A 22,885-nucleotide genomic window follows, 5' to 3' on the forward strand; every position below is an offset into this window, starting at 1 on the left:
CGCACACCATTTGTCTCTGGATCTATTCTTGTTCATCAAATTATGTTGATCATTATATCCCACATATGAGTGAGATCATGTGATAAATATTTTATATTTTATCTTTAAAAATCTTTTATACAATTCTAAGTATGTCATCATGCTCCTGGCCTTTCTATTTTTAAAAAAAGATATATTTTATTGATTTTTTACAGAGAGGAAGGGAGAGGGATGGAGAGTTAGAAACATCAATGAGAGAGAAACATTGATCAGCTGCCTCCTGCACACTCCCTACTGGGGATGTGCCAGCAACCAACGTACATGCCCTTGACCGGAATCGAACCCAGGACCCTTTAGTCTGCAGGCCGATGAACTATCCCCTGAGCCAAACCGGTTAGGGGGCTCCTGGCCTTTCTTATTCCAAGGTCAGTTGGATATTTTAGAATTTCTTGTGTCTTGACTTTTGGTCCTGCCTCTTTCCCCAATGTCCTTGTGGGTTGGTAAATAATGTTCTTTGCTTCTAGGCCCAAGACCTCTGTTAAGAGGAAGTCATTACAAGTATGCCAGTTTATTTCATGGAAATCACTATATTTTTCTCTGTAACTGACCATCCCTCTTGCTTCTCATAAAGTTGTTTCTACTTGCTCCTTATTAAATTCTCACAGTGGCTGGCTCCTTCTGCTCTCCTCGTGGCTTTTGGTCTGTGCTCCCTCTAGCTCAGCTGGGGAAGCTCACTCTCTCCTTCACCTGAAAGAATAAGCCTCTTATCTTCCTTCATTGCCCTGAACATTGAATGTTTGACACTCACAGCTTCCATAGGCTGCCAGGGACGTCACTTATAATTTATCCTTCTTTCCCCACTTACTTTTCCTAACCTCTCTGTAGCACTTGATGGTGTGGATTTCTCCTTGTTGAACTCTTGTGTTCTTAAGATGCATTGTAGCCTTTGGCTTCGCATATTCCAGTGGTTCTCAACCTTCCTAATGCCGCGACCCTTTAATACAGTTCCTCATGTTGTGGTGACCCCCAATTTCATTGTGACAAATTGAACATAATTAAAGCATAGTGATTAATCACAAAAACAATATGTAATTATATATGTGTTTTCTGATGGTCTTAGGTGACCCCTGTGAAAGGGTCGTTCGACCCCCAAAGGGGTTGCGACCCACAGGTTGAGAACCACTGGCATATTCCCAATTTTCTTCCTTTGCCAAGACCTTCTGTTCATTTGCTTATCAGAACATGTTTGCTAGGCACTGTGGAAATCCATCGGCCAAGGGACCTCTTAGGAAGGTCACAGTCTAGAAGGAAGCTGAACAAAGTGGCACTTCGGGGTGCAGCAAGGGCTGTCATGGGAGGCAGCAGCACGGAAGCAGAACGAGCACCAGCACCAGCACCAGCACCAGCCAGCTTCAGGAATGGTGAGAGCACGTGACGATGAGTGCGGACAGTGTGCTCCCTCCAGTTAGTCAGGCAACGCGGGAAAAGGGGGGAGTTTTGGGCAGAGAGAGCTACTAGGTACATTCACCAAGACACTTGAGGTGATGGCACAGTGGGGGGGGACATGGATTGCCTGAAATTTGGGGTAACACAGTAGAGTCTTGCCAGTGAGTTTCTTTTACCTCTATCATGCAAATGAGCGCACAGATGCTTCGAATGCCAAGTAACTCACCAAAAGCAAATTGGGCAGCTAATATGACTAGACAAGTTCAAACTCAGATCAGTTCAGCTCTAGGCCAGTGGGGCTGTATGGGCAGCATATTTTGTGCTTGTTGATGAGTCTGAGCATGTACACAGGCCCTTCAGCAGTCTTCTGCAGTCTTGCCTTTAGGAGTCACTTAGACCCTATTTTTTAAGAGAAGACGCATGTGTGTGTGGGAGTTTGTGAGTGTGCGTGACCTGCTTTTGATCAGGGTTTTCAGTGGCTACAGGTGTGGATTCCTTCACTTTCTCCAGTTAGCCTCCAGGTGCCACAGCATGGAGAACCTCCGTTTTATTTGCCATTTTCTGAAAGTAGAAATGTGTTTCTGACTTTTGATTTTGACTCAGCTTTCTATGTCCTGCACTGATGTCTAAGTAAAGGCATGGAATCAACTGTTCATAGTGGAGTTGAGAACAAAAGACATTAACTGGCAGGGGTGGAGCCTGCACTGGGACCCAGAGCTGCTGCAGGGGTTCAGGTGCCTGTGCACTGGTTCCTTGGGCCCTGGAGTGGCGATGTCTCTGCTTGCTGCTGCTGCTCACTTTTGTGAATCCTCAGTCAGCTCTGACTTGATTTTCCTGACTCCTGGCCACCATGGCCCATTGACTTCCCCTTCAGTTAGAGTCTAGGTCATTGACAAAATGCTTGAATTTAACTCATAATTGGATGAATGATATTGTCACATACTTTGAGAAACTGCTAGTTCTTACATTAGAAATATCCCCATGTGTTTGTTAAGCTGAATTGCAGCACCTAAGAGCTTCCTCTTTACCAAGGCATAAGCTTGACTCTGTTTTGACTGCCAGGTCCTTCCTGGGCCTCCTATTCAGACTCTAAAACTCACAAAGATCAAAACCGTGAGTCGTTGCTACAAACAGAGCCAACTTTTGATTATGCGTGATAATGGGCAGAGTAATGGTTAATGGCTAAAAGCTGATAAAGCCCAAACTGAGTCTTAACTTTTAATTCCAACCACTTCCCCTAAAACACTTTTAGCAGAACTCGTAGCACGGCATAAGACCAGCACATTTAAGAACTTGGATCTGTCTTCATTTCTTGTGGTTGTACAGATGCATCATGGGAGCTGCCGAAGAGGGCAAGGTGTGGCGCAGGCACCAAACTTTTAGGGCCATGAAAATGGCCCCCCCCCATCACTAGCCTCCAAACCATCTGGAGTGTCAGGATTGTTTTGTGGGGATTTTTTGTCTATGATTTTTGGTATAGCTCAGGGTTTCACAACCTTGGCATTGTTAACATTTTTGGTTCCAGTTCTTTGTGGTCAAACTGTCCTGTGCATTGCTTAGCTGCATCCCTGGCTCTGTCCATTAGGTGGCAGAGAGTTCTTTTAGATCAAAGAACTCTCCAAGCAGTTCGAAATGCTCCCAAGTTGAGATCTACTGGAATAGCCCCTTAATGGTAGGTGGGTTTGATATCATTTTGATATAGGAAGAGAATTTAGTCAGCTCTTTCGTTGCTGCTAAAACTTAACTGGATATTGAATAACTCATCAACAGTGAGTAATTCATATGCTTTGGCTTTGCAATGTGAAGTAAGCTTTCTTGACTGCTCTGTTGGGGGCAGATAGTGCACGATAATGTTGCATGCAGCGAACCTTGGTTAGACTGTGGCTCAGTTTCTTACCACCTGTGATACCAGGATGGTTACTAACTGTGTCTGTGCTTCAGTTTTACATCTCTAAAATGAGGGGGTAGTGCTTGCTACGTCACAGGGCTCTGTTCCTGTAAGAATCACCTCCCTGGTGACTGGCAGTGTATTCTCAGAGGAACATGGGGGGTTCAGTGAGTGTCTCAGATGGCAGCAGAATGATCAGATGTTTCTGGGACTCAGTCTGCCAGACTTCCCCGGGGCCAGGCTCCACACAGTCCCCTAGTTGTCCATGCTGATTTGAAGCTGATGTTCTTCTGCACTGTGATTCAGGGCTGCAGAGGCCCAAGCCTTTTCCCGCCCTTAGACCTCCTTGGGGTGTCTGACCCAGCAGTGCTTGCATCTGGGAGGTGAAGGGGCTGTGCTTCTTATGGTCCCTCTGTTCTGGGCCCTCTCAGCTGTGGGGAGTACGTGTGAAGTCCAGAGGACTTTATGCTCATATTCATCAATTCTATACAAGCCTGTGACTTCGGTGAGAGGGGTGTAGATGTGTAGATCTAGGAAAATTCCAACTTCAGAGCTTTGGGAACTGATTCCTTTGTCTGGAATTAGACTGAGCCCTTGGATTGCTGACTTTTTCCAGCCTGTTCTTTCTCAGCACTGTTTTGGAATACATGGTTCTATTCCCTGGGGCCAGGCAAGGAAATGACCTCTTTTTGCCTCACTGGGATGGTGTTTGCATTTCCCAATTAAGCACGCAGTACCCAGCTCTCCAGATTTTGGGGCTCAGAGCATTAATGCATGTCCCTTTGCTGTGGGGGTGGGGAAGATTTTCATTTCTGAGAAACCAACAGCTTTAACTACTTAGCTAAATATCAACCACCTGTATGTTTGTTCTAGATTCAGGCTTATGTAGCCAAAGGAAAATAATATAAATATCTAGGACTTGAGGTGGGAGTGGGAATATAGCAGAGAAGTGATTCCAACACACTTTAAACTTAAATTATTTTGTACTTTCTACCTGTTGGAGGATTCAGTAACCTTTGATTTTAATAAAATATTGTGATAATAACTTATAAATTGGGCAGTTCCTTAAGTGAATTTTTATTTTGTTAGACACAGCATGTGACAACAAAGCAAGTGTATTCATTTCAAAATGAGTAGGACTTAAATTCAAAAGATGTGTTTCTGTGCAGCCTAAAGGTGGTGCTCAGATTGCATGCGAAATGAAGGAGCTGTGCTCTTTATGAATCCTGAGCCCACAGGTTGGGTTGAATGTACATGTCTTTTTTAGATCATTCCATTTGACATGGTCACTTGCAGATTATTTTCGATAAATACAGTTGACCCTTCGTATCCATAGGTTTCACATGCATGGATTCAATCAGCCACCGTGTACAACAGTATGTTCACATTCACAACATGGTTTTCCAGCCACGGATTGATTGAACACTGTTTTTGATCTGAACTACAGATGTAAAGGACCAGCTATAGCTATTGGGGAGCCACGAGTCATTTACAGGTTGTCAACTGCATGCAGATTGGCACCCCTAACGCCCACAGAGTCAGCTGTGTTTCGCTTTTCCAAAGGATTTCAATATGTCAGTCAGGTACACTGTAATAGCTTCCCAAGGGAGCTGTTAGATGCCATTTCATTATTGCTTTAGATGCAATTTCTGCCTGTAATGTCTGAGAGTAACCAGCACTCCTGTCCCCCGGCTCGGGCGCTGCAATGCTGTGCTCACTGCTGCCTCCGACCAGGACCAGTCCTGGTTGCCTCCCGCATGTGAGAGAGACACATGGATTCGTTGCCTTCCGCACACACCCCAATGGGCTGGGGATAGAACCTGCAACTCAGGTACATGCCCTTAACCTGTGACTCTTTGGTGCGTGGGCCAACACAGTAACCACTGAGAAACACCAGCCAGGGCTGTCTTCATTTTTAAAGGTGTATTTTGATAAACAAGAGTTACTAATTTTAATTTAGTCAAATTACTATTTTTTCAAATTATTGCTTTTTGTATCAAAAGAAAAATTTTCTGTCTCAAAGTTTAAAATTATGTCTCTCACAATACCATCTGTGGAACCATGGGGGTTCTTGACCCCCTCTCAAGGTCTTCAATTACCTAAAGAGTACTCACTTGTTATTTGCCTATTTTACTCACTTTGCTGACATTTGTACTAATGCTACAAGAAGCCATGGTCTAGGCCATGTCTCCACTGTCCCTTAGTCATTGCACATCTTGTCACACAGTCTTAGTAAACAAACAAACAAAAGGCAGGTTCACTTTAGAATGTCCTTAATGATGTAATATATGTTGTTAATTTGATTCAATCTTACCCCTTAGATATGTGTCTTTTAAATATTTTTTAACATGTACACCTGAAACCTGTATAATTTTATTAACCAATGTCACCCCAATCCTATCTAATAAAAGACAAAAAGGGTAATTAACTGTACCTCTGCTATGCTTCCCATTGGCTAATCAGAGCGATATGCAAATTAACTGCCAACAAAGATGGCGGCCGGCAGCCACGCAGCTGAAGCGAGCAGGAGGCTTGCTTGCTCCAATAATGGAGGAAGCCAAGGTTCCCGGCCTGCCGCGGCCCGGCTCTGAGCCCAAAAGCAACAATGTTTCAATTATAGAAGCTAAACAAACCCCAGATACCTGCTTTCAGCCGGCAGCAGCCTCAGAGCTGGGAGCGCCAGTGATGGCAACAATGTTTCAATTATAGAAGGTAAATAAATCCCAGAATAAAAAAAAAGAAAAAAAGGAGAGGCTGGGAGCTTCAGTCACTGGCCAGCCTGAAAATGGCCCTCAGCCCCTCACCCAGACTGGCCAGGCACTCCAGTGGGGACCCCCACCCTGAAGGGGGTGTGACCAGCTGCAAACAGCCATCAGCCCCTCACCCAGGCTGGCCAGGCACCCCAGCGGGACCCCTACCCTGATCCGGGACACCCTTCAGGGCAAACCAGCTGGCCCCCACCCGTGCACCAGGCCTCTATCCTATAAAGTAAAAGAGTAATATGCAAATTGACCCTAACAGCAGAAAGACTGGGAATGACTGGTCACTATGACACACACTGACCACAAGGGGGCAGATGCTCAATGCAGGAGCTGCCCTCTGGTGGTCAGTGCACTCCCACATAAGGGAGCTCTGCTCAGCCACAAGCCAGGCTGATGGCTGCCAGTACAGCGGTGGTAGTGGGAGCCTCTCCTGCCTCCTCAGCAGCGCTAAGGATGTCCGACTGCAGCTTAGGCCTGCTCCCCGCTGGCAAGTGGATATCCCCCGAGGGCTGCCGGGCTGCCAGAGGGATGTCTGATTGACATCTTAGGCCCAGTCCCCCGGGGAGCAGGCCTAAGCCAGCAGGTGGTCATCCCCTGAGGGGTCCCAGACTGCGAGAGGGCACAGGCCGGGCTGAGGGACCCCCCACCCCCGAGTGCACAAATTTTTGTGCACTGGGCCTCTAGTAAATTCAATAAAAAAGAAAATGTAAATAAATACGTAAATAAATTTTTGTGACAAAATAGGAATTGTTCATGAGCGCCTCTGCCACATGTGATGGTTGACTAGAGGTACAGCATCAAGTGGGTGTTTAGCTGAATTAGATGCCTTTTTTTTGGAGCACCGTTTTTACTTAAAAGAATGACATGCAAACAATAGTAATTCAGACTTGGCTATTTGGAAGATATCTTCTCAAGAATGAATAAACTTAGCCTTCACATCAAGGAAAACAATTAGCAGTACTTTTTAACACTTAGATTGAGATCAGTGCCAACATTAATGCAATTTTTGATACTATATAATGAAAAAATTCTGCATGAATGCACACCTCTAAGTGCCCAATGACTGATTATATGATGTTATAAAATCTAGCATGGGTGAAAGAGTCATTCAAAGACAAAGTTAGACTAAGGGTTTTTAATGTAACACAAACATTCATTGATATGGGTTTAGATTCCACATGGGAACCAATCTTTAAAAAACTGCCACTGTTGAGTTTTGGTGTGGTACCAAAGAAGAAAATCCAAAAGGCTGTTAAATAAAACACTGCTTCCTTTTCCTATTATGTATCTACTAGAGGCCTGGTGCACAAAAATTTGTGCACTCGGTGGGGAGGGGGTCCCTCAGCCCGGCCTGAGCCCATTTGCAGTCCAGGACCCCTTGGGGGATGTCCACCTGTCGACTTAGGCCCACTCCCTGGGGGATCAGGCCTAAGCTTGCAGTCAGACATTCTTCTGGCAGCCAGGGAGCCCTCGGGGGATGTCCGACTAAAGGCTTAGGCCCCCAAGGGAGCTGTGATGAGGAAGCTGGGATGACAGAGGAGCCACGCTGTCCCGCCCTGCCGCCCTGGGTCGGGTTGCACACGGGATGCCCGGGCAGGCCGGCCGATCGCTGCTGCCCCACCCGGCGCCCCGGGTTGGTTCGCACACAGGACGCCTGCCGCTCCGGTCGCAGATAACAGGCCCAGATGGCGGCAGGGCAGGTGGGATGGCACTGACCCGCCCTGCCTGCAGTATGCAAATTAGCCACTGTCTTTGTTGGTGGTTAATTTGCATATCGTGCTGATTAGCCAATGGGAGGCGTAGCGAAGGTACGGTCAATTACCATGTTTGTCTGTTATTAGATAGGATGTGAGATTTGATTTTTTTCATTATACTGTAACTAAACCTATATTTTAATGTTGAATGTAGAAGTAGATATGAGATTCTAAGGTCAGATGTTACAGAGATATGCAAAAGTATAGAATAAAACCACTTTTGCAACTAAAACCTTTTTTTGAAATAGGTGATTTTTCATAAAAATGTGCTATTTGTGTTAAAATTTGATGCTATCATTTAAGTGAATTCAAAATACATATTTATAAATTTTTCAATTGTAATTTCTAATATAATAAGTATTGCTAGTATAACTTACACAACAAAGATCTTTGGGCTCCTCAGTTGCAGAAAAGGGATCTTGAGAACAAAAGTTTGAGAATTCCTCGTGAAAATATATTTTACTATAAGAGTTTTTGGGGGGTTAATTTGCTTATTTTTCTGTATATAACACAATGGGACTCAAGACTTTTGTGAAGAGGAATTACATTTTTTTTAATGTGAAACTTCCAACTCAGATACCTTTCATTTAAATTTTTCTTGAGGGTTTTTTTTTTTTTTTTGTAAGGTTGTCTGGTTTTCCATCTATTCACCAAACATGTGAATGAAGCAAATCGCCTGAGTGTCTTTCTGGACCTCTTTCTGCAGGGAACCACCATGTATGGGGCTCACGAGCCGGACTCAGGTCTGCCGCCCCCCTCACGCCAGACCCACTGTCTCACCATGAAGGACTGGCCTGCCAGTTTCCAGTGTTGGCCACTTATGTTAGTAGGCTCTCAGGGCATGTGCTGATAGATACTCACCACTTATGTGCTCATGATGCCCAGTTTCCTGTTGGAGTGACAGCAGGGTAAATTAGGAGAAGTATTCATTTCCCCTTATTTTGTGATTTCTTTTTTGGCTCCACTAGTGCCAGATTCTAACTCAAACATTTTTTTGTGGAATTTTACCATTGCTAGTACTACTTCTAATGAATAAGTTCTTAGCAAGAATGGGGGAAGGAATTCCATTTTTAATTAAATAGCTGCTATGTTCTTGGTACTAGCATGACTCAGTTGGTATCTTTGTAGCTCTTTGCGGGTGATAGCTTTATCATGATGTTTTATAGATGATTAGAGGCCTGTTGCACGAAAAGATTCGTGCAATAGGCCTTCCCTTCCCCTGGCTGCCGGCACCAGTTTTCTTCCGGCACCCGGGACCCAGGCCTTTGCTCCGGCCGGAGCCGCCTTCAGTCTTTGCTCCGCTGCTTTGCGCCTACGTATGCAAATTAACCGCCACCGTTGTTGGCGGTTAATTTGCATATCTCGCTGATTAGCCAATGGGAGGCGTAGCGAAGGTACGGTCAATTACCATGTTTGTCTATTATTAGATAGGATGGGACAGGAGAAGACCAAACAGGCAAAAGAGCTAAAAAACAATAACAAAAAGTAGCTCAGTGTCACAGTTCAGCTGTTTATCTGTAAAGTACCTGCTTTTTCCACAAGATTGCCTCTAAAAGTCTGAGTCCCAGTAACATTGAGTCTCTTATACAGTGTGATTATTGCCATTGTTGTGAAAACAGCTAGCTAAGGGACAGAGCAGTCTTGGGTACTCTTGCATCTCTAACTTGTGTTTATGTATAAATCACAGTTTTTATTGGGCATATTCATCTCCTTAGGTCAGAGGAAACATGGGTTCGGTGAAAGGGCATTAGACTTGAAGCCAGATGACTTTTCCCCAAATACCATCCTTGTCCTTATTAGCTGTGTTGTCTTCTTCAAGTCACTAAACCTCTCTGGACCCTCATTTCTTAATCTGTAAAGTAAAGCCAGTAATAGAAGGTCTTTCCCAATGTAATTTGGTGCTGGAAACCCCCAATTTTGATATTAGTATTTGTTCAAAGCCTTTAAAAGCAGGGGGCTATGCCTATGGGGACAATTAGAAGTCCGAATCTCACGATCATGTAAAATTATGTAAATCATCATTATCGGTGTTCTGACCCCTTGACTTCTGGGACTGCCTTTTGAGACTGACTCTCTATTATTGTGTTGAGTCACATGAAATTGCGGATTAATTGACTTTTTTATCGAAAAAAAATGGCAGTTTTATAGGGTTAATGCTAATACATTTAATAGTTATAAGTAAAATTATACATCAGTGGTTAAAAAAAAAATCTATATAATTGTTCCAAAAGGTATATTGGGGAAAGTATGCCTAGATCTTTGTTATATTTTCCAAAATAAACTTTACTCTGGAGTTTTTCTCGAATGTCTTGATGACATATGGTAATCTCTCGCAATCAGTGAAATGTGTTAAAGAATGTGATAAAGGGTCTTTCCCTAGAATTGGTGGTACTGATGTGGAGATACAAGTTGAAAATGCTAGTCGATTTATTTTAATTACAGTAAGTGGGAGATCTGTGTCTATATTTGAATGTCTGTGTGTCTGTGTAGAGAGAGATTTTCTCCTGTGAATGCTTTCTTTAAGTGGGGAATGCTGGCAAGAACAATTGTAGGTATAAAATGAGTTAGACGACTTAGGAGGTTGCAGTTTCTCCACTTAAAGTCATTTGTTAAAATGTCACAGCTTTTAAAAAATACTAAATTGAATGGTTTTAAAAATAATTTTCACGGTAGAGAGTGAGGTGCTTGCAGTTGGTTAATTATCCTCTGAAATCTTGCTTCCCTGGCAGTGTTCTTATAATTTCTCTGGAAAATGAGGTTCTTTAAAAATTATTTTGTCTGGAAAATAAACTGGAGTGGATTCTAATCACAAATTAAGTTTGTAAATAAGCTATTAGTCTAGATTTTATGGAATTTACTATTCAGTTTCTAGAAAAACGAACATAGAACAAGTTCCACAAATTATGTCCTTTGTCCTTGCCATCCACAAATTAAAGCTAAAAAGCTATCCATGCTTGATTTCTAAATGTTTGTGAAATCGCAGAGGAAGAAATCAGAAGTTAAGAATCAAGAATGTGGAAATCAAAACCTAAGACAGTAACAGGAGCTAAAACAGCAACTATGAGGCATATTTAATTCCTGTTTCTTTACCTTGAAAAGCAGTGACTCACCATTAGATCCACAGCAGTGGCCCAGGCGTTTAGCGGTTCAGAGAAGACTTTAAATGCTTCCTTGCGTGAAGCATTTCACCTTTGGTTTCAGTTTTTAGTGAGATTGTTGCCTTTTGTGCTCTTAAACCAAACATTCTGGTTTTCTTTTTTTTTTTTCCTGAGCATTTTAGTTTTTCATTGGACTCCCTTAGCCCTGAGGGTTACGTCATGCCCCAGCTGTACTGGTGCTCTTTATCACATCCCAAACTGATTTTAACTCACTATCCCCATACACACAGCATTGCCTTATATTTTACAAACAATTAGTTTACAATTTTTTTAAAGTAGGAATTTCTACAGCCTAATGCATGAGCCCATTGAAGAAAAGCCTGCTTCTTGAAATTAAAAAGAACATTTACAGGGAAAGTTAAGTTAGTCTTTGAACTTGGAAAAGTCTAATCTCACTGGTAAATCTGTCACTTGTCATCCCATCCATTAAAAAATTTGGGGGATATTAAAAGCACAAAAAGCCATTTTACATTGAAATCACAATGGTCTTTAAATATACTCAACAATGGTTGGACTTTCCTTACTTACCAATTTTTCAAGTCCCTTAGGGTCTCTGTAGACAAGATTGGGTCAGCGACTGTGACATCTGATGTTGAGGGAAATATACTTTGCTTTCTTCCTGGCCTGCTCATGTTGACCAGTGGAAATGCTGCATTAGCTCTCAAACCAAAACATTTAAAGTGCTCTATGAAATGCTGACTTCCTGCCAATGGTTTGAATGTCAAGTACTACAGATGTCCAGTCCTTTTGGAGCCCAGATGTACGATGTGCTTGTATAAGTTGGATCTGATTTGTGCTTAGGGTTACAAATGACAAATTATCGAGGTCTGAGCCAGCAGTAACTGGGATTAAACTAGGTGCAGGGGGAGAGGAGAGGGCGACCCCCAAGTGAGAGCTGCAGCCTGATGAGGCTCTGTCTTTCCCATGCCTAGCTCTGACCTCTTCCTGTGAAGCTGTTGTAAGAATAGCTTCTGTATTCATTGGGAAGTTTTTTCAAGTTGTAATTCACATGGCTTCAACTAACTACTTAAAATTTGTTGGAAACCCGAAAAATATTTGAGAGTAAAACAGACCAGAGCATTTCCCATTTCAGTATCAGGGAAAGAAGTGGGGAGGCTGTGCAAGTACGTGTTTACCTGAGCATTTTTTTTTTGTTAATCCTCACCCGAGGATATTTTTCCATTGATTTTTAGAGAGAGTGGAAGGGAGGGGAGAGACAGAGAGAGAGAAACATTGATGTGAGAGAGACACATTGATTGGTTGCTTCCTGTATGCTTCCCGACCAGGGCTGGGGATCAAGCCTGCAACCGAGGTACATTGTGCTTGATGAGAATTGAACCCAGGACCCTTCAGTCTGATGGCCGACACTCCATCTACTGAGCCGAACTGGCCAGGGCCACCTGAGCATCTTGATCAACCAAGGCCAAGGTAATAACCAAATCAGAAGAAAGATCATAAGGACCTCAGGCTGTTTACTTAGTGCCTGGTCTAGTCTGGCTCTGATTCTGACATACCCATTGAATTGGTGCTGTTAGGTCTCTTCATCTGTCTTCAGGTTACTCCCACCTCCCTTAAGTTTTCCCATTGATTTTTAGAGAGAGTGGAAGGGAAGGGGAGAGAGCACCCTGTTTGACCCCAGTTTCTGGATTATTTTTTATTTAACGGATTGTTGCCAGGACTCTGTATTCTTACGTGGCACTCTGGATTGATGCAATAATAGGTTGTCTCTCAGGGGGACGGGCCTGGCTTTCCTGTGTTCTGTTTACTTAGAAGTCATCCAACTTTGGACCTATATCATTACCTTCACTTGTTTTGTCAGTTTCTTTCCCTTTGTATTGGGGTAGCATGCTCATTGTCAATCATGCTTATTATCATTATCAAACAAAAGAAAACCCCTCAAAACTTCCCCTTGACCGTGAGTTCCTCTTGTTTGGTACTGTAGTCTACTGATCACCCAAGCTCAAAGCCACTAAATTCTCATTCACTATCTCATCACTCCTATGCAGACACTCACCAAAACCTGATGATTTTTTTTAACACCTAAATATTTCTTCTGTATGATTTTCTCCAAACCTAAGGTCATTTTTCTGCTTATATTCCCTGCCTCCAGTCTATTCCCCACCCACAGAATCTGCCCCCCAGTCACCCATGGGAGGGATACTTCTAAAAGACAAGCATGGCCATGTCCTTTTGGTGGGTCCTTCTCCCCTACAAGATAAATTCATACTGTTAGACCTGGCAGACCTGGTGTGTGTGACTGACACTCTCATCTCTACCATGACTTACCTTGAGCTTGACCCAACAGCAGCACTGACCTTTTGGAACTTCCTGCAGTTATCGATGGTCTTGCCTCCTTGCTTGGGCTCATGCTTTTCCTCTGCCTGAACTCACTGTCTGGAATAATTCTCTCCTTCCACCTGGTTTCCTGAATTTGAGCTTTGTTTCTAGAATGTCAGCCTTACTTTTTATTCTATTCACATACATCTGCTCTATTTATATCTGCTTTCTGTTTACATGGAGTCATCTTAAAAATTAAATGTTTGGCTTCAGCCTAAGCAAAAATACATTTGAAATGACAGATTTTATGCATCTCTTCACTAGTTAACCAAGTAATATTAGTCACTTCTGTGAGCAAGGTGCTGTGGGGGCCCGCGGTGGCTCCTGAGGGGTGTGCCCTCTTTGCGAATGGTCTGTCCTCATTTCTCCCAGCGGGATGGGGAGCTGTTGAAGCAGAGCATTATCTTCTCAATTTTAATCTGCAGTACCTACCTCTTTTACTCATGGAATTAAAATAATAAAAAAGAAAAAAATAATACAAAAGTAAAGATGTGTTGATTTCTTAATTTTCTCTTCCTTCCAGGTTTTACTTATAGCACTTGGTTTCTTTCATAAATGAGACTTCTAAACGTTGATAAAGCCAAAGTAAAAGTTAATACGTTCACTTTTATTTTGGAAGGCTTGGGATCCGTGACATAAAAACAAACTGTCTTTTATAAATATTCAGTTTTGTACGCAGGGATAGGTTCGTTTATTTGTAATACAGTAACTGCTACAACTAGCTCAGATACAAAAACAAAACAAAAAACTTGAGTCATATGTGTGTATTTTAATCAAAATCAATACTTGGGGGCTCTGGCCAGGTGGCTCAATTGGTTAGAGCATTGTCCCAATATGCCAAGGTTGTGGGTTTGACTCCTGGTCAAGGCTCATATAAGAATCAATGAGTACATAAAAAACTGGAACAACATATTGATGGTTCTCTCTCTCCTTCTCCTCTTCCTTCCCTCCCCCTTCTTCCTTTCTCTCTGTAAAATCAATAAATAAATTAAAAAATTTTAAAAATCTGTTCTTCGTTATGGGCAAATCAAACTTGATTCAATTTCATCACATTAAATAATGAAGACAATGTTGAAAGTTGAAAGTATTATACAAGAATGTCAAAGGAAAAAAATTTAATGGAACTTGTACGTTTATAGTGGCATTCCATTTTGTAGGCTGACTGGAGAGCGGTGGGGAGGGAGTACCTGAAACACAATCTCTAAGTCTTAGGCATTCAACACTCTGGGGGATAATAAAGAAAGAGTATTGACAGAATCCACTGGCACAAACCTAAGGATGTGTGGAAACCTGAGGATATGAGAGGAGCCCTGAATAATGAGATAAGTATCAGTGTCTGGGATTTAGGAGTCTGTCCAAAGCAAGATAAATCAGTTTAAACATCAAAGATGTACTTCTATAAATGAAATAATTTTAGAGGCACAGCTTTTTTTACTGTGTTGAAGTTGATATTGTCTAGTTTTGCATTGTGCCAGAAACCTCTAAACTGACTCCCAGCCCTGCTGATAGTCTCCAAGCTCAGGTGGAGCCACAGCAGCCCGAGGTATGCCATTTGATGTGGCTTAAACCACGTTCCATTTCCAGACTCACCATCTATACTCTCACTTCTGGCCTTTATCAGCCTGTTTCTCCTCCATCTCTACCTCATGTGTATTCTTAGAGCCCACCCAGGACCCCGTTGTTTATGGTGCTTTTCCTTCCCTTCCCTCTAAGCATGAGTAGACTGTAACCCCCCTCTGAATTCCTACAGTGCTTGATTTGAATTCTGATTAGGCCTCAGTATCATAGATGGTAATGACTAAATCTCCTGGTTTGTGGGGGATGGCAGGTCTTTTGGTGACGTTCTCCAATTCTGTTATCCATGCAGTCACTTGGGGTGTTGGATGGGAAGGCATGTGGTTTTTCTGCAGCCTCTGTCCCCCATGTTGCCCAGCTGTCCAGACTGGCTTCCTGGGGTTGGCACATCACCCCTTTGCTTAGCAATCCATAGGCACCCCACCCAGGAGGTAATTTTGTTTAAGGAAAGAGGACCTCCACTATTTTTTCTTTTGTCTTCTATTCCTAGCCCAAGACATTTAGACATGTTTTAAATTTTTATTTCTTTGTGTTAGTAATTCAAATAAAACTAATTTACCGTTTTTCATCAAGTCATGCATTGATGTACTTTAAGAACTCAAACAATGTATAAAACTTGTAATGCAATTTAGTAATAGTCCCTGTGCCCCAGTGGCCATCTTTTCACTTTGTAATTCTTATTTTTGGGTATCAACCCTGATATTGCTACATAACTGACAGTTCTTGGCTTGCAGAAGTATCTGTTGACTTCTTTGTGTGGAAGATGAAGATTTAGCTCCCTTACCCTCCACGCTTCTTTTCACCTGGATAGTTAAGACTACAATTTTTGGACAAGTCAGTATCCCTTGTTCATATAATTAGAGCTGTGTAAATGTTATTTATGGCCGAGGCTTATCACTTGTATTGAAAGGGATTGCAATCCCCAGCCTCCTCCCGTGACCTGGAGAGACTGCCCTCTTTAGTCCAGGCTGCACATTTCCCATTTACAGTCAGTTCAGATATGTAAACATGCTGTATAAATATTAGTTCTTATTATCACTTTAGAGTTATAATTTGAGCCAAACTTCATTTAGTTCAGTTCTTAGCTGCATGTGTATGAATAAGCTTAAAAGCACTTTTGTCAACAGCTGTGTTTAGAGAACTATATGAAGTCCAGGTATGTGTTTATATCGAACTTTGGTTGGATAGATACCTTTTAGCATTATACCTCAAAGGCAGAGGAAATGTGTGTTGACACATTCTTCTGATTAATAATTCTCTGTTATGTTTTGGTGGAGGGCCCTTTTGGTTCTCAGTTTTAGGTATTCTGCTTTTGGCAGGTTGCATGCAGTTGGTGCTGCCTTGGAAAAGTCACACCTACACTTCCAAAACTGTGTCTTTATTCTTGTCTTCCTGTTAAAACTTACATGCTACCTGAAGCCTAAATCAATTCTGAGCCTGTGCATGCTGCGCTCTTGTAGTTTTCCCAGAAGCCATATATTATATTATACTTGATAAGCAAGGCCCCTGATTTTCTCTTTTTAAAAATATAGATGATCACTTGGAAGATAAAAGCTTTTGAGTCATAAGTAGGCAGACTGGGGATGGGCTTGTGGAGTTGATGAGACTGTTGGGAGACCAATTTCACGTAAGAATAAGTAATTTGAGAGAACTAACTGCCAAATAACTGAGGGGGAGGGGATGCAGGAGGAAGACAGTGACTCTCATTTGTAAAAATACTATTTTGGGGGTTCATACTAATTGGTATGTGTGAGAGTGTGACTTGTATCTACCTAAACTTTTGTCATCTATCAAAAGTGGAGGATGTGGATGTCGAGATAATGAACATCCAGTAGAGAGAAAGTCTATGGCCATTGAATATTGCTCAGCAAAGGGGCATAAGTATTAACCCCTCCCCCCTCCCAGCACAGCTGAGCATCTGTGTTGCCATGAGCCTCTTACACACGTTGTCAGTCTCTTCCTAGGGGCCTCAGGCAGTCTACCAGAGCCTGCTGCTGAGAGGAATCCATTCGCCATCTTTGGCTAGAGAGTCATCCAGGACAAAATGAAAGAAAAAATTACATTTGGGAACAAAAGTGAGTTCTGCCTCTTAGCCTGGGGACCTTGGGCAAGTTATGTAATCTCTGTAAATCTCCGCTTCCCATCTGTAAAGGGGTCTGCTGTCACCTCCTCATCAAAGTTGTTGGAAAGTCTAAATGAAGTAATGTGTGTTTTCTTCCTGCAGTGCTCAGCCAAAGTAGGTGGTCAAGTCAATGGTAGGGGCTCTTGTTAATATAACCACAGGCTAATTGTTGCTTTAAATTTTTCTTGAGATGGAATAATTATTGAATATATAGTAGATACAGAATGCTGTGCTTTGCAGCTTTAGTAAATGTTGATTTCTATGAAAAAATTCTAATTTGAGGAAGTCTTTGGCCCAGTAATGATGGTTACAGGAAAGCTCTCAGATGAGAGCCATACATAACCCTAGGGGTAGTGTTTCCAAGTTATAAACGTAATACCAGGAGGAAATAAGCAGATGCAGTAGCGTGCTGAATTCAGACCTTTTGAGATGGTCACACATCAGTGGTCTGCTCTTTGGCCCAGCTTCCTGACTCCCGGTGAGGAAGCCGGGCTTTCCCTTCCAGTCCTTGGTCCCTGGTTCCACTCATTCCCACAGGGAGTGTGAATGTGCATGCTCCTCTTTCTCACTGTTGTCGATTTGAGAAGTTTTTAGGGTCCTGCTATTTTTCCTGTTGTAGACAAAATGTATGGTCCTAAAATACCTCTTCGCTGCCAGAAGTCACATCTGACTGCCACCCTCCAGGGAAGACTAAAGCATATTGTGCTGATGGCACTGTTTAGCAAGGTCTGGATGATCTCTTATTTTAAGGCCCAGGAGATAGTAAATAATAGTAAAAGCAGGAAGCATTTATTTTTCCTTAGGTGAGGAGAACAGAAGTTCCTATGAACAGAGCATTTTGTAAATATTTTGAAAGTTCAGCTGACTGGGTATTAATCCATTCGGTTTTAATGTGGAAAATGGCAGAGGGTTTTGTGTGTGTGTTTGTTGTTTTTAATGGGACATGGGAAAAAATTAATGGTTGAATTGGCTAAAGGTTCTCTTACCATTTGGCAACCTCATGTCACTTACCAACTTTACATACGAATATGTGCTGCTTGCCCAGAGGTGGGATGCTTACCACTCTCCACTGGAGGCACTTAGCTTCAAAAAAAAAACAGCAAAAAAAGCAGCACATGACCCAGCTGCTTCTGAAATTTCAGGAATGGTGCAGTTTTAAATGGGAAATGATTATGAGAGATTGCAGATATTTTTGATCCAAGTTTTCTCAGAACCATTTGGAATGGCTTTTCAGTGGCCTGGCCTAGGAGGCAGCTTTTGTCCAGTCTTTCTCTGTAATGCTTATTCTGTAACTTCAATTTAATCCTCTTTTTACTGAATGCCAATTGGCATGTTGTTGTTAGTCTAAATATTTATAGGATCTTGCCTTTTCGGCAGTTGAAACATTTGTTGACCTTGTGGTCTTGGGGGGTGTGAGAGACAGTTTGTCTGATTGGTTGAAAATAATGTCTCTTAAGTAGATTGCTTCTTATAATGTTGCCTTATAAGTACTTATAATGTTAGCTAACTCACTGGCTCTGTGCCCTTGGGCCTGTTACTGAACCTCTCTGTGCCTTAGCATTCTCTTCTTTGGGATGATCAAAAATAATGATAGTATCCACTTAAATATTTTTGTGAGTTCCTGGCACATAGGAGAATCAGTGTTGCCTGTCATAAGTTATTATATTTTGGATGATAGACCAAAGGAAAAAAAAAAACTTGCATTGCAGGGGTTTCTTATCGCCAAAAGATTATAATTGGTTGGAGAAAATATGATTTTGAAATTGACCTTCACAATATTGATTTATATTTTATCATAATTTTCCTCTGGCCTGTGTTTAGACTATCTTCTGTCTAGCAAGTGTCATTGGACCATTTGGTGTAGATGAGATTCACACAAATTTTTAAATTTCAAATATTTTCTCCATACTACAGAATTTGAATGGTAATTAATATTGCCTATTCCTTTCCCATCTTTCCTCTGTAACTTTAGGCATTTTGTATATAAATAACATAATCAATTTTTTTTTTACCTCAAGCTCATTTTTTTTGGCTTGAAGCTCTATTTATTTTCTATAAAATAAAATTTGGTGAAGGAACAGATCCAGTATTCATACCATTTCAATCCATGGATCCTTGTTGTGCTCTGAGGCATTTACAAGCCCTCTTTTGGGGTTCATTTTCATTCAGAGGCACAGATAAGGCCACACTGTGACGGATCAGACCTGGGTGCTATACGGTCACCTGCTCAGAGGCATAATCAACTGCTCCAGACCCTCACCACTTTCTTTAATTTGCTTTTGGACTTGTTGTGACATACACATTTTAGTACACACCAGTATGGATGCTGCATATATGTAAAGAAAGTAAAGAAAATTTCTTGTTGCCTTGAAGGAGGAAGAAAGACTGACTAAAGAAGTGCAGTCTGGGAGTGGCCCTTTGTTAAATTCTTAAGGTGCCCTTGTAGCACGTGAATGAGAATGCTCACGGTCAAGCTGCTTTTACTCACAGTGGCTGCTGAATGCCCAGAGCTGTGGTGCATCCTGAGGAAGCAGAGATTTTTAAAATTTCTGTCTTTATTTGTTTTAGATCTGGCATCAAAAACTGATGTGTGTGGGCCCTTTTAGAGTCCTTCAGGGCAGGGCCCTGTCTGCCTACTGCAGGGCCAGGACAAGGAACCTTGGCATCAGTATGTGTACTGTTCTCCGAGCTTTGCCTTTGTCACCTGTGTGCTCGTGCTGACGTGGTACCTCCCGGACAAGGCTGTGTGAGTTAGGTGAAGCAGTACATGTGGAATGCACACAGTGTGTGGCACAAACCATAGCTGGTAAATGCTAGTAACTGCTTTTGATAATGGAATTGTATTCTGCTCCCACCCTGCCCCTTACTAGGCATACCTTAGAAAAGATTTTGGCCTTTAATTCCGGGAGCATCCAGTTGTGTCCTGTAGCTGTGTCCTATAGCTGCATATCATTTAGAGGTTTTGCAAATAGGATCTGAACACTTGATGTCACTAGTAAGGTTTGCAGGACTTTGGGTAAAGAGTGAGGAAGGAGATGGTATTGTACTAATATGCTTTTTACTTAAATGTTCAATGGGTCAGTTAATTCCTCAATTTTAATGAGAGAATTGGATTAAAAAGAATTGGATTAAAAATGATCTAAGATCCATTCCTCCTTAAAATTTTCAGGCTTTTTTGGGCAGTTCTTGTATCTCTCTAAAGTGTTTGTGCAGGTGGGTTCAAGCATATGTTCTAAGACTGAATATGTGTATATTTTTTAGTTTTGTTTTGAGTGGCAGAGCAGTGGAACCCATTTTATTCTATTGAAATATTTTTAAAAAACAACCCTAATGGCTAAACTAAGTAAAAGTGTACCTCTAAATGCAGATGGAAATGCAGAGAGCAGCAAGCCTACCTGCTCGACCCCTACCTTGTTGCTCCCAAGATATGTTATCACTTTTGGTTCAGGAAGAGTTTGAAAATGGTGTTGATCTAGAAGCCCTGTGTAGAATAAGCCTCTACCACAGTTGCAGCTGTGGGCTTCATAGATATTTTAGTAATTCAAAACCAAAGGAATTCCATTTGTTTATTTTTGCTGATGTTGCCTTTGCCTGGGAAGACATTTCCAAAAAATATTGCTAGGACCACTTTTAAAGAGTTTACTGCCTATGTTTTCTTTTAGGAATTTTGTGGTTTCTGGTCTTACATTTCAGTCTTAATCAGTATTGAATTAATTTTTGTATATGGTGTAGAAAGTGGTTAAGTTTCATTGTTTTTTGCATGTAGCTGCCCATTCTTCCCAGCACAAGCAATCTAAGTATCCAGTGCATGGCTAGGGTGAACTTACAATTTATTATTTAAATTTCTGATCATGAAAGGAACATTCACTATAATTACACTAGGACTGCCGAGTGAACTGTATCTATCGTGGGATATAGGTCACTCTAAGACCAGTACTTCGAATAGTTAGAATAGGAATTTCGAATATGCAAAGTCTTTTGAAGGCCCAGGACTTACCTAAACCTTAAAATGAGCCCCAGACAAACAGGCTGTACCTGTCTCTCTTGGTAGTGAATGCTGCTGTGATGTAGGATTGCTGTCTACTATTTTTTAAAAATAAATTTTTATTGATTTCAGAGAGGAAGGGAGAGAGAGAGAGAGAGAGAGAGAGAGAGAGAGAGAGAGAGAAAGAGAGAGAGAGAGAGAGAGAGAGACATCAATGATGAGAAAGAATCATTGATTGGCTGCCTCCTGCATGCCCCCTACTGGGAATCGAGCCCACAACCCAGGCATGTGCCCTTGACTGGAATCAAACCCAGGACCCTTCAGTCCCCAGGCCGACACTCTATCTACTGAGCCAAACCAGCTAGGACATGCTGTCTACTATTTATTGAGCATCTAACATATGTAAATACTCAGTTCTACTCTTTAGGAAGATTCTTTCTCCCACCACTTAACTTGGAGTGCGGGTGAATTTCCCGCCAAAATATAAGATGGCTCTGTCTTTTGGTTTTGTTCCATCCACCAAAAGGGTGGATTACAAACAAATATTTGGTAATACGCAGTTACAATCGGCCCGAGTTTACACGTTTCCCGCACTCCACCGCAAATCTATATGAACCGAGTTAAAGACGGCTCCCGCGGAGTACGCGCAATTCACGCGAGCCGACTTAACTCGTTTCCCCGCACTCCAAGTGTTAAAAGAGCTCATTGCTTTCCCAACCAAACATCCTGACTTACAGTTTAGCCCCAATGCTTTTTTTCCCCCCTGCTTTGTTATTTTCTGTTCTAACTCCATTCTTTTATGATGTCCCTGACTGTGTTAATTCATCCTGTTCTCCCCCTTTTGTAATCCCTACATGTTAATTATAAATTATTTAGACCCAAATCCCTTTTTTTTGTTATGTGATAAATATTCCAGATCTGTAACCATTTTAAGGGGGAGCTTGGGCATTCTTAATTTCTTGGTCCAGGACAGCATTCAGCTCACTGCTGGGTCCTCACTGTATTAATGGGTGTGGCTGGGAGGTCACTGTGCTGGGGGTAGCAGAGCATGAGTGCTCCAGTTGTAAAAAGAATGAGGCCCATTCAAATTAATGGACATGGTGTTTGGAAATGGTGAAAGGTCCATCTAGCTTAAAACTGCTTGTGTACGAGTCGATATTATGAGAACATACAATGAATTTATATTCACCTCTTATTTCCTTCTTAACCTAGCTCTGCTAACACCTCTGTAAAGCTGGTTTTTAATGACAGTTTACTTAAGTACAACTCCGTGTTGATGAGTGTTGTTCCTCTATGAACACTTTCCTGGGTGTGGAAGCATTAGGACCTAGTTTTAAAAAAGTAATAAACTTCTTATTTGTGTAAAAGACTATAATCACGTCCCACTGTTAAGAATACCATTCCTGCTGTAGTTGTGCTAAGACAGCTACCAAAAACTCAGCATTTATCTTTATCCTAAGGGCATCACATCCATTATGCTGGCCTCTCGCTTTCCATCTCCCCAGACTGAGTTTGGGGTGTGGATGTGTCTGGCCCCTTTTTTTCTGTGTGGTGCAGATCAAGCATTGTCTGGTGACCCCTATGTGTTTAGTGACTGAATGACATTGGCTTTGATTCTTTTATATTTTTTTAAAAAATATTTTATTATTTATTTTAGAGAGAGGGAGTGAGAAACATTGATTGGCTGCCTCCTGCACGCCCCCTACTGGAGATGGAGCCCAAAACCCGGGCATGTGCCCTGATTGGGAATCGAACTTGAGACCACTCAGTGCATGGGATGACACCCAACCAACTGAGCCACACTGGCCAGGACTGGTTTTGATTCTTTTGATGAGAGCATCTTCAGAGGCTTGTTTTGTTTATGCAATTAATTCTCAAA

The 22,885-nt window shown here is 42.0% G+C and overlaps 1 protein-coding gene across 3 annotated transcripts in view; it reads right to left on the bottom strand.

Annotated features, from left to right (window-relative positions):
• P2RY14 (purinergic receptor P2Y14) overlaps positions 1-22,885 on the bottom strand; it is a 90,163-nt gene that overhangs the window by 11,029 nt on the left and 56,249 nt on the right. The window contains exon 1 of one of the 3 annotated variants that reach the window (XM_006096316.3): positions 11,516-11,709. The exons of the other annotated variants lie outside the window; for them this stretch is intronic. Coding sequence (XP_006096378.2) covers positions 11,516-11,619 — 104 coding nt within the window. The 5' untranslated portion in view covers positions 11,620-11,709. Of the gene's footprint in view, positions 1-11,515; positions 11,710-22,885 lie in introns of those variants that run through there. 3 annotated transcript variants of the gene reach the window in all.

This window comes from Myotis lucifugus, unplaced genomic scaffold (assembly GCF_000147115.1).
Source record: "Myotis lucifugus unplaced genomic scaffold, Myoluc2.0 scaffold_175, whole genome shotgun sequence".
Taxonomy (NCBI): domain Eukaryota; kingdom Metazoa; phylum Chordata; class Mammalia; order Chiroptera; family Vespertilionidae; genus Myotis; species Myotis lucifugus.